Raw genomic sequence first — 14230 nt, forward strand, 5'->3', positions numbered from 1 at the left:
CTTTTATAAAGAAGGGTATATGGAAGGAATGAAAATGCTTAGGATAGTGTGGTCATAGCTGTTACAAAGCTTAAGTAAACCCCTGGCCTGAAGCTGAGTTCCTAATTATTTCAGAGTCAAGTAGAAAGTTAATCTTTTCTGTGCATATCTCTTGGTAATTATTTTGTTCTCTTTTTCCCTATCTCCCCACTAACAAATGCTGGCATATACCTACAGCAACTTCTTTTTTATAAGCAAAGCCTTTTTGCTTTATTTTGTTTTTGTTTTTTTTGCCTTTTTGCTTTAAATCTGACCCAAACTTAAATGCTCACATAACTTCCCCATGTCTTTTTTAAAAATCGTTTAATTTCAAAATATTGAGAGAAAAGGGGAGACCTGTGTTAATAAACATAACATTATTTCTATAAAGCCAGGTAAAAAATACAGTGGATTATTGTTTCATAAGAAATAGTGGGATTAATTAGATGAACTATATATTAGATTTTTTGAACTGTGAAGAAATTTAAATGCCAGGAATCTGGCTTGTCATAAAATCTAATTTTAAAGTACCTAAGAATACAATTCAGAATTCCAATTTGGAAACACTGTAATATGACCTTTTAAAAGTGATTTAAGCAGTAATCTCACTTTAGGTTTCTAAAGGTTAAGGAGAGGGAATGGAAAGAGCATCATGGAGCCAAACGGTCATAGCATATGTTCAGTATGAACAATTTTACTATCACAATGCCCTTGGGAAGGAGGGATTTAGTCTTTGTTTACCCTGAGTGCTGGCTTTATGTATTTTTTAATCTATTTTTTAAATTCAAGTATAATTAACATACAGTGTTATGTTAGATTCAGATGTACAATTTAGTGATTCAGTAATTCTGTACATTTCTCAGTACTCATCAAGATAAGTGTACTCTTTATTCCCCTTACCTGTTTCATCCATCCCCACATCCACCTCCCCACTGGCAACCATAAGCTTGTTCTCTACAAGAGAAGGGGTTTAGTCTTATGTTGACAGATGAGGAAATGGGTTTGTGGGGATTGGGTAACTTTACCAAAGACATACAGTTGGTAAATAACTAGAACTGAGATTTAAACAGGTCTAAAGTCCACATTCTTTCCACTACATTATGATGCCTTCCATATGTTCTGTTAAAGGGTAACATATCTAAGTAAAAGTGACCCTTGGAAGTTCAGAAGTGGTGGCATCTAAAAATCTTTATTATAGTGTCAGCCCCATAATGCCATTGTCAGCAGTTAGAGGAACATACTACCTAGTAAGTATAAATAAATATTATAGTGAAGTTAATATAGTAGGGTTGGGAGTTTAGAAAGGTATAAATACATTTGAAGATTTACAGAAATGAATGTTCTGATAACTTTTAATAAAAACTGGATTTCAGGGATCCCTGGGTGGCGCAGCGGTTTGGCGCCTGCCTTTGGCCCAGGGCGTGATCCTGGAGACCCGGGATCGAGTCCCACATCGGGCTCCCGGTGCATGGAGCCTGCTTCTCCCTCTGCCTGTGTCTCTGCCTCTCTCTCTCTCTGTATGACTATCATAAATAAATAAATAAATTTAAAAAAAAAAAAAAAACTGGATTTCAGTAGCTGAAATTATTGGTATTATGGTCCAGAAATCCTGTGTATATATTTAATTGAAACAAAAATTAGTTCCCAAATGATATTTATAAAATTGTATAATTTTTTTTCCTTTGAGGTCCCACTAGTAGAGATAGAAGCTCCCCTCCCCCAGGATACATTCCAGATGAATTACACCAAGTTGCCCGGAATGGGTCATTCACCAGTATCAACAGTGAAGGAGAGTTCATTCCAGAGAGCATGGACCAAGTAAGCAAAAGTTGGATGTCATTTTTCATTTCATTTAAAAGGATGTCGTAAGGATTTGTGTGGTTTGTCTGGCGTCTTGTGTGTGTGTGTGTGTGTGTGTGTGTGTGTGTCCTTGTCCCCGTGTGTCCTCTTCTGCCCCTTCCCGTATCTTCCTTCTTAAGTGAACAGAATAGTAAAAAACATAGGAAAATGCTAACTCACTTACATGTGCCTCTGTGTATTCATGTAGAAACAAAGCTGGAATAAGGCTGGTTTTCTTATTTTGCTCATTAAATGCATTTGTTTATAATCATGGGATTAACATTCAGATTTTTAATTAACATTAGAAAGATACAGTAAAACTGCAGATATTTAACTTTGTGAAGCTTAGGTTTGTCTACTTTGTAAAATATCATTAAATGTTTTAGCAGTATGGTAGTCATGGTGTCATTCTCAGTTTGAGTGGGGCTGTTGTTCAGTGTTCAGTAAGCAAAACTATGTGAAATCTTTTAGCTTTTAATTATTTAGCTAATAATCCATAGAGAAAATATTTTTCTCTTAGGAGATTTTGAAGTCATAGCCTACCTACAAAAGGGACCACTACATTTAAAACATTAAAAAATGAATAACTCTGGGAGGAGGTGACTGCTATTGGATATGGGGGTCTTCTTTTGGGTACTGAAAGTGTTCTCAGATAGTGGTGAGGGTTCCACAACTCTCAATATACTGTAAACCACTAAGCTGTACACTTTAAATGGGTGAATTTTATGTTATATGAATTATATATCTCAATAAAGCTATTTAAAAAAACCTGCTTGTTATATCACATTGAATGATGGAGGAACTCTTTATTTTTCTAGATGCTGGATCCATTGTCTTTAAGCAGCCCTGAAAATTCTGGCTCAGGAAGTTGTCCATCACTTGATAGTCCTTTGGATGGGTAATATTGATTATAGTTTTTATTTTTTTGGTATATGTGCATAAATGCATGTATATATATTATGTTAGAGGAATGTAATTGATACTCATCTATACTTAGGGCAAATGAATTTTTTCACAGTTTGGACAAATCCCTTAACCTCTTGGAGCTCAGTATCTTTATCAGGTAAAATGATATCTGATTATAATGAGTATTTCTGTTTACCAAAATTGTGTGTTTGAAGCTAAATGCAAACTTAGAATTTATGTTTACTTACTTTTAAAACTCTGTTGGTAGGGTGCCTGAGTGGTGCAGTTGGTTGAGCTTCTAACTCTGATTTCAGCTCAAATCTGATGTCAGGGTTGTGAGATTGAGCTCAATGTTAGGCTCCGTGCTCAGAGGGAAGTCAGCTTGGACTCCCTCTCCCTACCTGCCCTACCCCCCTACCACCACCTGCAGACGTGTGTGTGTGTGTGTGTGTGTGTGTGTGTGTGTACACACGCGCGCGTGCATGTTCTCTTTCTCCCTCAAATAGATAAAATTAAAAAAAAAATACATTTAGGGGCACCTGGGTGGCTCAGTGGTTGAGTGTCTGCCTTTGGCTCAGGTTATGATCCCTGGGTCCTGGGATTCAGTCCCACATCAGCCTCCCCACAGGGAGCCTGCTTCTGCCTCTGCCTATATCTCTGCCTCTCAGTGTCTCTCATGAAAAATAAATAAAATCTTTTTAAAAAAATACATTTAGTTTTGGAGGTTTCTTGAGTTGTTTCACCTGTTCAGGATTGTGTTCCTTCTAGCACTAACTTATAGATAACTTATTTTTCTTGGTAATTGTGGCCCAGTATGTTGGCTGTCATTTAAAATTTAATACTTGTGTTTTGTGAAATAGCTGTTCAGGAATATAAACTGGATGAAATTGCAACTGGATTTTTTGTTACAGGTGCTTCTTCTTTCCTGGTCTCAATAAAGACAGTGTTTACCTGTAGCATACAGAGTCCATAAAATGTGTACCTAGTTGATCTCATCTGGGATTTCTTTTTGAAGAAAATTCTGAAAATATTGCTACACAATATTTTCAATATTGAATACACATTTAATTTTCATTTACCTGTACACACAAAACCTTTGTACCCATGTCTATGTCAAGATAGGTAATTGAAACATTTAAGAAATTCAGGAAAATAGTTATGTGAAAGCTATATATTGAGCACTTAATATTTGAAAGACAGTGTCCTGAGCACTATGTATATACACACACTTGATGAGTGGGAAATTAATATCTTGTTTTTATAGATATGGATAGTCTCAGAAAGGTGATATGTCAAGGTTGCAACTGCTAGTTGAGTGGTAGAGCTAGAATTGAAACACAGTATTTGCCAACATCTGTAATTCCCAAACTTTTCATTTTTACTGCTATACCCTATAAGTTATTTTTAAAAGCCAGGCTTTTGCCTCTGTGCAGTAAATAAGTGTTAGAAAAGAAGTTTCTTTCAGTTAACATTTCAGACTGACCTCCTTTATTCTTAGTATTGCATATATGTACACACACACACACACATATAATTTCCACCACACATACAGATACTGATATTTTAAATGTATTTACATACTTTTTGCTCATTTAACACGACATTTTTTTATTTTTAGGGAGAGCTATCCAAAATCACGAATGCCTAGGGCACAGAGCTATCCAGATAATCATCAGGAATTTTCAGGTTAGACTATCCATATTCTAAATGTTTAAATATGTCTTTAAATAGTGCTTTGCTGAGAGGGAGAAGGGAATTTTTTTTAAAAATGAATAAAAATGTGTAAATGTGTTTATTATTAGAGATGTTTGACTTTTTTATAACATATAACTTTCTTATGTCTCAGTAGACTATGATAACCCTATCTTTGAGAAATTTGGAAAAGGGGGAACATACCCAAGAAGGTATCATGTTTCATATCACCATCAAGACTATAATGATGGTAAGTTTCTGGCAATTAGACCACAAGAACAACTTGTTAAAAATCTCGAAAATAATCAAAATTCAAAAATATCATACTTAAATAAACCAGTAGAAATAAATTCATTCCTAAATCACTTACTTTTCTACTTAAAACAATTTTTGAAAGGAATTAACTAACTAAAACTGTAGTTACATCTTAGGGTTAGATTATTATTAGATGTTATTAAGTTGCCCTAAGGCAACTTACCTAGGGTTAGGGCAACTTACCTAATAATACTTACCTTTCCCTCAAAAGAAAAGGTGTAATTAAAGAATGATATTAATTAGAAAATTACTCCTTGATGATGAAATTCATACTTGCATTAAACTTTTATGGAAAAAATTGCTACCTATTAATTTTCCAATTTTTGTTCTTATAATTGGAAATGAGAATAAAGTACATTTTTTTCCTCCTTCTTATCTAGAAGTGAGGGAGTACAATGATTTTTTTGAATGTATGCATGTTTTAACAAGAGATTGCTTGAATTTATATTCAGATCCTATTTTTTTTATCAACTCTTCATTTTTGCTTTTTTAACCTTTCCTCTTCCTTGTATTTTCACTTTTGACTTAATGATCCAGTGTTAAAAAGGACATTCCCTTGAACTTTATTTTTTATTATTATTATTTTTTTAAAGATTTATTTATTTATGATAGACAGAGAGAGAGAGAAAGAGAGGGAGAGAGGCAGAGACATAGGAGGATGGAGAAGCAGGCTTCATGCCCGGAGCCTGACGCGGGGCTGGATCCCGGGACTCCAGGATCACGCCCTGGATCAAAGGCAGGCACTAAACCGCTGAGCCACCCAGGGATCCCCTCCCTTGAACTTTAAAAGAAAATATTACTCTTAAGTTTAAAGCATGTAATCAAATAAGCATTGCTATTTCAGTGTCTTAACCTTAAATCTAGTCACAAGACAGACTTCTGTACCTTATGTCATAATTTAAATACTTTCAATTATAACATGAATAAAAGTCCTAAGGTAATTCTGTTTTGATTTTGTAGGTCGTAAAACTTTTCCAAGAGCTAGAAGGACTCAGGGGACCAGCTTCCGGTCTCCTGTGAGTTTCAGTCCTACCGATCACTCTTTAAGCACTAGTAGTGGAAGCAGTATCTTTACCCCAGAGTATGATGATAGTCGAATAAGAAGAAGGGGAAGTGACATAGACAATCCTACTTTGACTGTAATGGACATCAGCCCACCCAGCCGCTGTAAGTAATAGAAATTGACACAGTGAATGTTTTGCAGAAAATATATATATATATATTTTTTGTAGATCCAGGATTTTGTAGATTATAGATTATGTAGATCTGGGATTCTTTCAGGTATCAAATTCTTAAAAGAATTGCTTTTAATCTTTCTTGTAATGTAACTCTGCTGGTAATGAATTCTTTTAGCTTTTGTTTGAAAAAGGCCTTTTTTTCCTTTTATTTCTGAAAGATTTTTTTTTTTTCTGGGTATAGAATGCTGGGCAGTTTTTTTTTGTTGTTGTTGTTTTCTTCTGTTAGTGCTTTAAAGCTATTGCTCCATTATCATCTTATGGCTTTTGTATACTTTTTGTTTTTTGGGTGTTTTTGTTTTTGTTTTTGTTTTTGCTTTTGTATACTTTTTGAGGAAAGGTCTGATGTAATGCTCATCTTTATTCTTCTGTATTTACTTAAAATTTATGTACATATATTTATGTATATATTTATTCTTTATTCTCCCCTCTGGCTGCTTTCAAGATTTTCTCTTGTTAGAATGAGAGTGATATTCTTTATAGCTTTCTACATTGTAAGCAGATGGAAAACTAATTACAAATATTGCTGCAATAAACACTGGGTGTTATACTATATGTTGGCAAATTGAATTTAAATAAATTTTAAAAAGGAAATTAGAAAAAATGCAAAAAAATTATTGCTGCAATAAAGATTAAAAATAGTGCATCTGACAATCAGTGGTACCTTGGATTCAGTGAAAGATGCTTTGCATTTTTAATGGGGAGCAGATATAATCTCACTGGAAAAAAGATGTGGGGATATATGAACCTTATTTGTGTTTAGAATTCTTGGGAAATTTTCAAAGTGGTGATCATTATGAATTTGGATGATTATGATTTTCCCTTATATCCAAGTGTATTCAGTTAAGGATATCATTAATACAGTTTACTCATTTAGTTCTTAACTATTTGTGTGCCATCTGGCTATTCCATTTTAAGAAAACATTCTTTTTTAGCACCTCGTGCTCCAACAAACTGGAGATTGGGCAAACTGCTTGGCCAAGGAGCATTTGGCAGGGTCTACCTCTGTTATGATGTCGATACAGGAAGAGAATTGGCAGTTAAGCAAGTTCAGTTTGACCCTGATAGCCCTGAGACCAGCAAGGTAAGAATCACTGCACAAGCTACTTTGTCACATTTATAAAAAGCATTTTTACTAAATATAACACAATAGAATTTTTGTTTTTTCTTAATACAAATTATTTGCAAAACAAATCCATATATAATTAGATATATTTGTTTACTCTGTACTGTGATTTTTTTTTTCTCTTTTAGTGCTCAGTGATGTTCCTATCTAATTTAGGGTTGCTTTAGTATACCATCAAGGACTGTTTTTTTTTTTTTTTTTTTTAAGGACTGTTATAAAAGTTACTGTTTAAAGACTTTAAAATGTTTATTCCTTGGGAAGTAAAAATTTCAGAATGAAATCACCTTGATGGTCCATGAAGTTCAAATGTTTTACTTTTAACTAGCAATGCTATAAAGACTTAACAGTGAGTTCTATCTTTCAGGAAGTAAATGCACTTGAGTGTGAAATTCAGTTGTTGAAAAACTTGCTGCATGAGCGAATTGTTCAGTATTATGGCTGTTTGAGGGATCCCCAGGAAAAAACACTTTCCATATTTATGGAATATATGCCAGGGGTAAGTTATGTCCTTTAAAAATAGACATTTTCTCTTTAAAGTCTTAGTTGAGGAAAGAAAAACACAGAACTCTGATTATAAAATGTTAAAGTAGTTAAGGACTTTAAAGACATTTTGAAAGTTTTAAATTAGAGCTATGTAATATAATTTTTTTTGTATCTTCATTTTGTAGTTCTTAACTCATTTAAAAAAAAAATGCTGAGGTATACTAAAGTTACAGGTACCATAGCAGTCCATACTCAGATTTCCCTAAATGCTCTTAAAATAACCATAATAGCTGGTTTACCCAAACCAGGATCCAGCACAGGACCACACATTACCTTTAACTGTTATGTCTCTTACTTCTCTTTTAACTTAGAACATTTTTTACATGACATAGGTTTGACAAAGAGACTGGGCTAGTTCTGTTGACAATCTCATCTCATAGATTTCTCTAATTGCATCCTCATGGTAGTGTTTAATTTGTTCCTTTGTTCTCTTATTTCCTATAAACTCCAAGTTAGATCTAATATCTAAATTAGATTAAGATTCAGCATTTTTTATTAGGTGCATCTGTGATGCATTCTAATGATGCTGTGCATCTCGTGTTGCATCGCATTAGGAGACATACAGTTTCTAGTGGTTCTGCTGTTAGTGATGCAAAGATTGAGTGCTAGGTTAGGATGATCACATCCACATTTCTCCAATGTAAGGTTTTGTTTTTTCCTGAGGACCAGAAAGTAATCTGGGCTATTAGCACATAAGACTATCTAGTTCCTGGGGTGCCTGGGTATTTCAGTCGGTTAAGTGTCCAACTCTTGGTTTCAGCTGACATCATGATCTCATGGCTTGTGAGATTAAACCCTGCACCCTACATTCAGCTCCATGCTCAGTGGGAAGTCTGCTTGAAGATTCTCTCCGTCTGCTCCTCCCCCAACTCACATACTCACGTGCGCTGTCTCTCTCTCTCTCTCTCAAATAAATAAATCTTTAAAAAATAAAAAGAACACAGTTTCCAGTTCCTTTTCAACCATCTGTTTTTAACACAGATTGGTAATCATTGCCTGAGTCAGTAGTTTCAGTAGGAGCTGCAAAATGTGACTTGCAAACTGTCATTCCCTCTATGTTGTCTTTTAGTATTTGTAGAGTACATTTTAGTATTAATTATTTTCAAGATGGTGGTATATTTACTCATTTAAAAATACATGCATTAGTATAATTTAATTGGTAGTATATATATGGTATATTACTTGATTTGATTTATGGGTCTTTAGATTTTTTTTAAAGATTTTATTTATGAGCGGTACAAAGAGAGAGAGAGGCAGAGACATAGGCAGAGGGAGAAGCAGGCTAACCGCTGAGCCATGCAGGTTTCCCTAAGTAGATTGTTTATTAGAATTGTATGTTTCATGTACAAGGTTGCAGTTTAAGCTATGGATCTGTAAAAGTATGGATCAGTATCTGATAGTCATAGTCTTAATCATCCGGTTTCATAAGATCAACAGTTAAGTTTACTTTCTTTCTTATCATCATGAATAATTAATTTTTTATAGTGACACAGTTGTTTATAGTTACACATCACTGCTACTTTGTATTTTCAAAGATCCTGTTGACAAAGTAAATTAGTTTGTTTTTTAAGTACCTTTGGAAAACAAATCTGTGATGGAAATATCAGTACTCACAGTGAAAGTAAATTATGATGGCATTGCCCAAGAGAATATATTAAAATCACAAAGGCTATGTAGCAAAGTTGGAGGAAGTAAGAAAAAGAATATAAAATGCTTTTAAATAGTGATGAGGCTATTTTAAAAATATCTGAATTTGGACAAGGACCCAAGAAACTTGAAAATGTGTTATGTTGAGATTATGATTGATTTTTCTTTTATTTAGATTTCCATTACTGTTTGGGCAATAAATATCTGAATTAGAAATAAAAATTAAGGCACACCTGGGTGGCTCAGCAGATAAGAGTCTGCCTTTGGCTCAGGGCGTGATCCTGGAGTCCCCAGATAGATTCCCACATCAGGCTCCTTGCATGGAGCCTGCTTCTCCCTCTGCTTGTGTCTCTGCCTCTCTGTGTCTCTCATGAATAAATAAAATAGTTTAAAAAAAAGAAAAATTAATTCTAAGTGTGAATAGAGACCCACATTTATTGAAGATAAGATTAAATGGTTTAATTGGCTAGAACTGATTTACATCACAAATGGAGATGAGTAATCTTATAGATTTAGCAATCTTAAGACTAAGGTGGTGTATTCAGGAGAGATGTTAGTTCATGTTTCTCATTAACTTTACTTGGTTTTATAAAGGCAGCTATTGGGCAGCCCTGGTGGCTCAGCGGTTTAGTGCCGCCTACAGCCCAGGGCGTGATCCTGGGGACCTGGGATCGGGATCCTGGGGACCTGGGATCGGGTCCCACGTCGGGCTCCCTGCGTGGAGCCTGTTTCTCCCTCTGCCTATGTCTCTGCCTCTCTCTCTCTCCTCTCTGTGTATTCTCATGAATAAATAATAAAATCTTAAAAAAAAAATAAAGGCAGCTATCTCTTCAAAGTATAGGTTGTCACTGAAATCATTTTACTAAATTAATAATAGTTCATCAGTCTTAAAATGGATTACACATATGCCAAGCATAGGCATATATGGGCCAGATGTACATCATCTTAGACATTACTGAATTTCTAAGTTTGTGAATGATGCTATATAATTTTTCTCATTAAATTTAGTAGGATGGGGGTACCTGGGTAGCTCAGTGATTGAGCATCTGCCTTTGGCTCAGGTTGTGATCCCCAAGCCCTGGATCAAGTCCCCCATCGGGCTCCCCATGGGGAGCCTGCTTCTCCCTCTGCCCTTGTCTCTCTCTCTCTCTCTCTCTCTCTCTCTCTCTCTCTCTCTCTCTCATGAGTAAGTAAATAAAGTCTTAACAAACACATAAATAAATAAGTTTAGTATGATCCATCTCTTTGTGCAACTAGATTTCATGCTTTGCCAAAATTGTTACTGCTTTTCAGTTTTCTCAAATACATTCTAGTCCTTAGTTTATCTAGAACTACTTTCAGAATAGAACCATAACGTTATTTTCAGTACCTGGACTAGCAGATGATTTCTCTTTTTGTGTGACACACACACACACACACACACACACACACACAATTTTTAGCTGGTACACTACTTTGCAACCCATTCTCCTTGTTCACACTGAGGAAAATAACTTTTTTTTTCTTTTTTTTTTTTTTTTTTTACATTTTTTCCTCTTCTGCTATTATTTTTTTTAAGATTTTATTTATTTATTCATGAAAGACAGAGAGAGAGAGAGAGGGAGAGAGAGAGAGGCAGAGACACAAGCAGAGGGAGAAGTAGACTCCATGCAGGGAGCCTGATGTGGGACTCAATCCCAGGACTCCGGGATCACGCCCTGGGCTGAAGGCAGGAGCTAAACCACTGAGCCACCCAGGGATTCCCCGATAACTGTTTTTTTGATACACAAGAGTAAATAGACAGCGCTGATGGAGCTGTTAGCAGCTGTAGGCCTTGGTCCAACTGCCCAGAGCCCAGAAAAGCCTTAAGTTCACCAGTCATTTTGCTGCCTATGAGTGTTTGGGGGCTTATTATTTGGACAGCTCAGTTCTAGCTGTGTTTTGTGTATTACTACAAGGAGAGACACAATTAGTAGACTGAACAAACAAGCCACGTTGACTTATAGGTACTTGGCTGCCTATAGGTATAGGTACTTTGGCAGCCTAAGGTACTTGGCTGCCTAAGGCAAACACACATGTGTTTGTTTGCAAGTTTGAGTCAGTAGAATTACATCTTGCTGTCCCTTCAAAGATTGCTCCTGAATAGCAGAAACAGCAAATAGTTAAGCATGTAAAAAGTCTAAGGATCTACTTTCATGTGACATAGTACACTGTTGGCCAAAACTCAAGGAAGGGCAGAAACATTTGGATATATTCTTCGTTTAAAAAAGAAAGATTGGGCAGCCCCGGTGGCACAGTGGTTTAGCACCGCCTGCAGCCTGGGGAGTGATCCTGGAGACCCACATTGGGCTTCCTGCATGGAGCCTGCTTCTCCCTCTGCCTGTGTCTCTGCCTCTCTCTTGCTCTCTCTGAATGAATAAATAAATCAATCTTTAAAAAAATAAAATAAAATAAAAAAGATTTTGTCCCTCATAATCTTTACTGAATTTCCAAGTTTGTGAACGATGCTTATATAATTTCTCCCATTAAATTTGGTAGAATAGGGATACCAGGATGGCTCAGTGGTTGAGTGTCTGCCTTTGGCTCAGGTCGTAATCCTGGGGTCCTGGGATCAAGTCCCACATCGAGCACCCTGCAGGGAGCCTGCTTCTCTCTCTGCCTACGTCTCTGTCTCTCTTTCTATCTCTCTCATGAATAAATAAATCTTAAAAAAAAGTAGGACATATAGAGAAGAGCAAGTAGGAAAAACAAAAATCCATTCAGGGCAAAAAAAGCAAGATTTTAAATAACATGATTGCAAGGACAAGAGATAGAACCAATATAGTCATGGAAAAAATGGGCATCAGTCAAAAAATAGTTTTAAAGGCTTCTTTCAGCTGTGACCATACTCTTCCACAATTCTAGTCAGGGAATATAATAGAGTTTATGTCAAATTAGATAGCATATAATATCCTTACTGAGAATTCCTGTACTCTCCCAACTAAAGCCTCCCACTCATAAACTATAGATCCTTTTAAATATAAAGATTTAATAGTGATTTTCATTTCAAACCATACCATAGTGTTTTTTTTTTTTTTTTTGGTTTCTTTTATCTTAGGGTTCAATTAAGGACCAATTAAAAGCATATGGAGCTCTTACTGAGAATGTGACTAGGAAATACACTCGTCAGATCCTGGAGGGCGTACATTATTTGCACAGTAATATGATTGTTCATAGAGATATCAAAGGTAAGTAATAGAGTATTTTTTTTAAGAACCCAGTTATTTTTGTGAATCTGAATGAAACAAGCGATAGGATTAAGAAATTTAACATCTAAGTTAATACATCTACCTTCAGAGCATCTTAGGAAATAATTTTGCTTTCTCACTCACTTAGTCAATATTCTGATTAGTCCTAATGTTCACATCTCTACAAGTGGGTAGCTTATCTGTGTGGGGATGTTCACATAAGCAGTAAAGTTCAAATGGTCATAAAAATGAGACCTTGTTTTCATACATCAAACATAGGCATTAGAATATAGGGGTTAAGAGTGGAGACCCTGACACCAGATGGCCTGATGCAAATTTTTTTTTTTTAGATTTTATTTTATTTATTTTTTAATAAATTTATTTTTTATTGGTGTTCAATTTGTCAATGTACAGAATAACACCCAGTGCTCATCCCGTCAAGTGCCCACCACCCAGTCACCCCCCCCCCCCCCCCCCCCGCCCACCTCCCCTTCCACCACCCCTACTTCGTTTCCCAGAGTTAGGAGTCTTTCATGTTCTGTCTCCCTTTCTGATATTTCCCACTTATTTTTTCTCCTTTCCCCTTTATTCCCTTTCACTATTCTTTATATTCCCCAAATGAATGAGACCATATAATGTTTGTCCTTCTCCGATTGACTTATTTCACTCAGCATAATACCCTCCAGTTCCATCCACATCGAAGCAAATGGTGGGTGTTTGTCGTTTCTAATGGTTGAGGAATATTCCATTGTATACATAGACCACATCTTCTTTATCCATCATCTTTCGGTGGACACCGAGGCTCCTTCCAACATTTGGCTATTGTGGACATTGCTGCTAGAAACATCGGGATGCAGGTGTCCCGGCGTTTCATTGCATCTGTATCTTTGGGGTGAATCCCCAGCAGTGCAATTGCTGAGTTGTAGGGCAAGTCTATTTTTAACTCTTTGAGGAACCTCCACAGTTTTCCAGAGTGGCTGCACCAGTTCACATTCCCACCAACAGTGCAAGAGGGTTCCCTTTTCTCCACATCCTCTCCAACATTTGTGGCTTCCTGCCTTGTTAATTTTCCCCATTCTCACTGAGGTGAGGTGGTATCTCATTGTGGTTTTGATTTGTATTTCCCTGATGGCAAGTGATGCAGAGCATTTTCTCATGCATGTTGGCCATGTCTATGTCTTCCTCTGTGAGATTTCTGTTCATGTCTTTTGCCCATTTCATGATTGGATTGTTTGTTTCTTTGCTGTTGAGTTTAATAAGTTCTTTATAGATATTGGAAACTAGACCTTTATCTGATATGTCATTTGCAAATATCTTCTTCCATTCTGTAGGTTGTCTTTGAGTTTTGTTGACTGTATCCTTTGATGTCCAAAGCTTCTTATCTTGATGAAGTCCCAATAGCTCATTTTTGCTTTTGTTTCTCTTGCCTTCGTGGATGTATCTTGCAAGAAGTTACTGTGGCTGAGTTCAAAAAGGGTGTTGCCTGTGTTCTCCTCTATGATTTTGATGGGATCTTGTCTCACATTTAGATCTTTCATCCATTTTGAGTTTATCTTTGTGTCTGGTGCAAGAGAGTGGTCCAGTTTCATTCTTCTGCATGTGGATGTCCAATTTTCCCAGCACCATCTATTGAAGAGACTGTCTTTCTTCCAGTGGATAGTCTTTCCTCCTTTATCGAATATTAGTTGACCATAAAGTTCAGG

The 14230-nt window shown here is 36.0% G+C and overlaps 1 protein-coding gene across 4 annotated transcripts in view; it reads left to right on the forward strand.

The window, feature by feature from the left end:
* MAP3K2 (mitogen-activated protein kinase kinase kinase 2) overlaps nucleotides 1-14230 on the forward strand; it is an 88901-nt gene that overhangs the window by 60133 nt on the left and 14538 nt on the right. For 2 of the 4 annotated variants that reach the window (XM_026015650.2, XM_072757488.1), the window contains exons 8-15: nucleotides 1706-1836; nucleotides 2676-2755; nucleotides 4382-4449; nucleotides 4610-4705; nucleotides 5731-5937; nucleotides 6941-7089; nucleotides 7496-7627; nucleotides 12398-12527. In XM_026015650.2, the coding sequence (XP_025871435.2) occupies nucleotides 1706-1836; nucleotides 2676-2755; nucleotides 4382-4449; nucleotides 4610-4705; nucleotides 5731-5937; nucleotides 6941-7089; nucleotides 7496-7627; nucleotides 12398-12527 (993 nt within the window). The remainder of the gene's footprint in view (nucleotides 1-1705; nucleotides 1837-2675; nucleotides 2756-4381; nucleotides 4450-4609; nucleotides 4706-5730; nucleotides 5938-6940; nucleotides 7090-7495; nucleotides 7628-12397; nucleotides 12528-14230) is intronic. The other 2 variants (XM_026015651.2, XM_072757489.1) reach the window with 1 other exon arrangement.

Source organism: Vulpes vulpes, chromosome 5 (genome assembly GCF_048418805.1).
Source record: "Vulpes vulpes isolate BD-2025 chromosome 5, VulVul3, whole genome shotgun sequence".
Classification (NCBI taxonomy): domain Eukaryota; kingdom Metazoa; phylum Chordata; class Mammalia; order Carnivora; family Canidae; genus Vulpes; species Vulpes vulpes.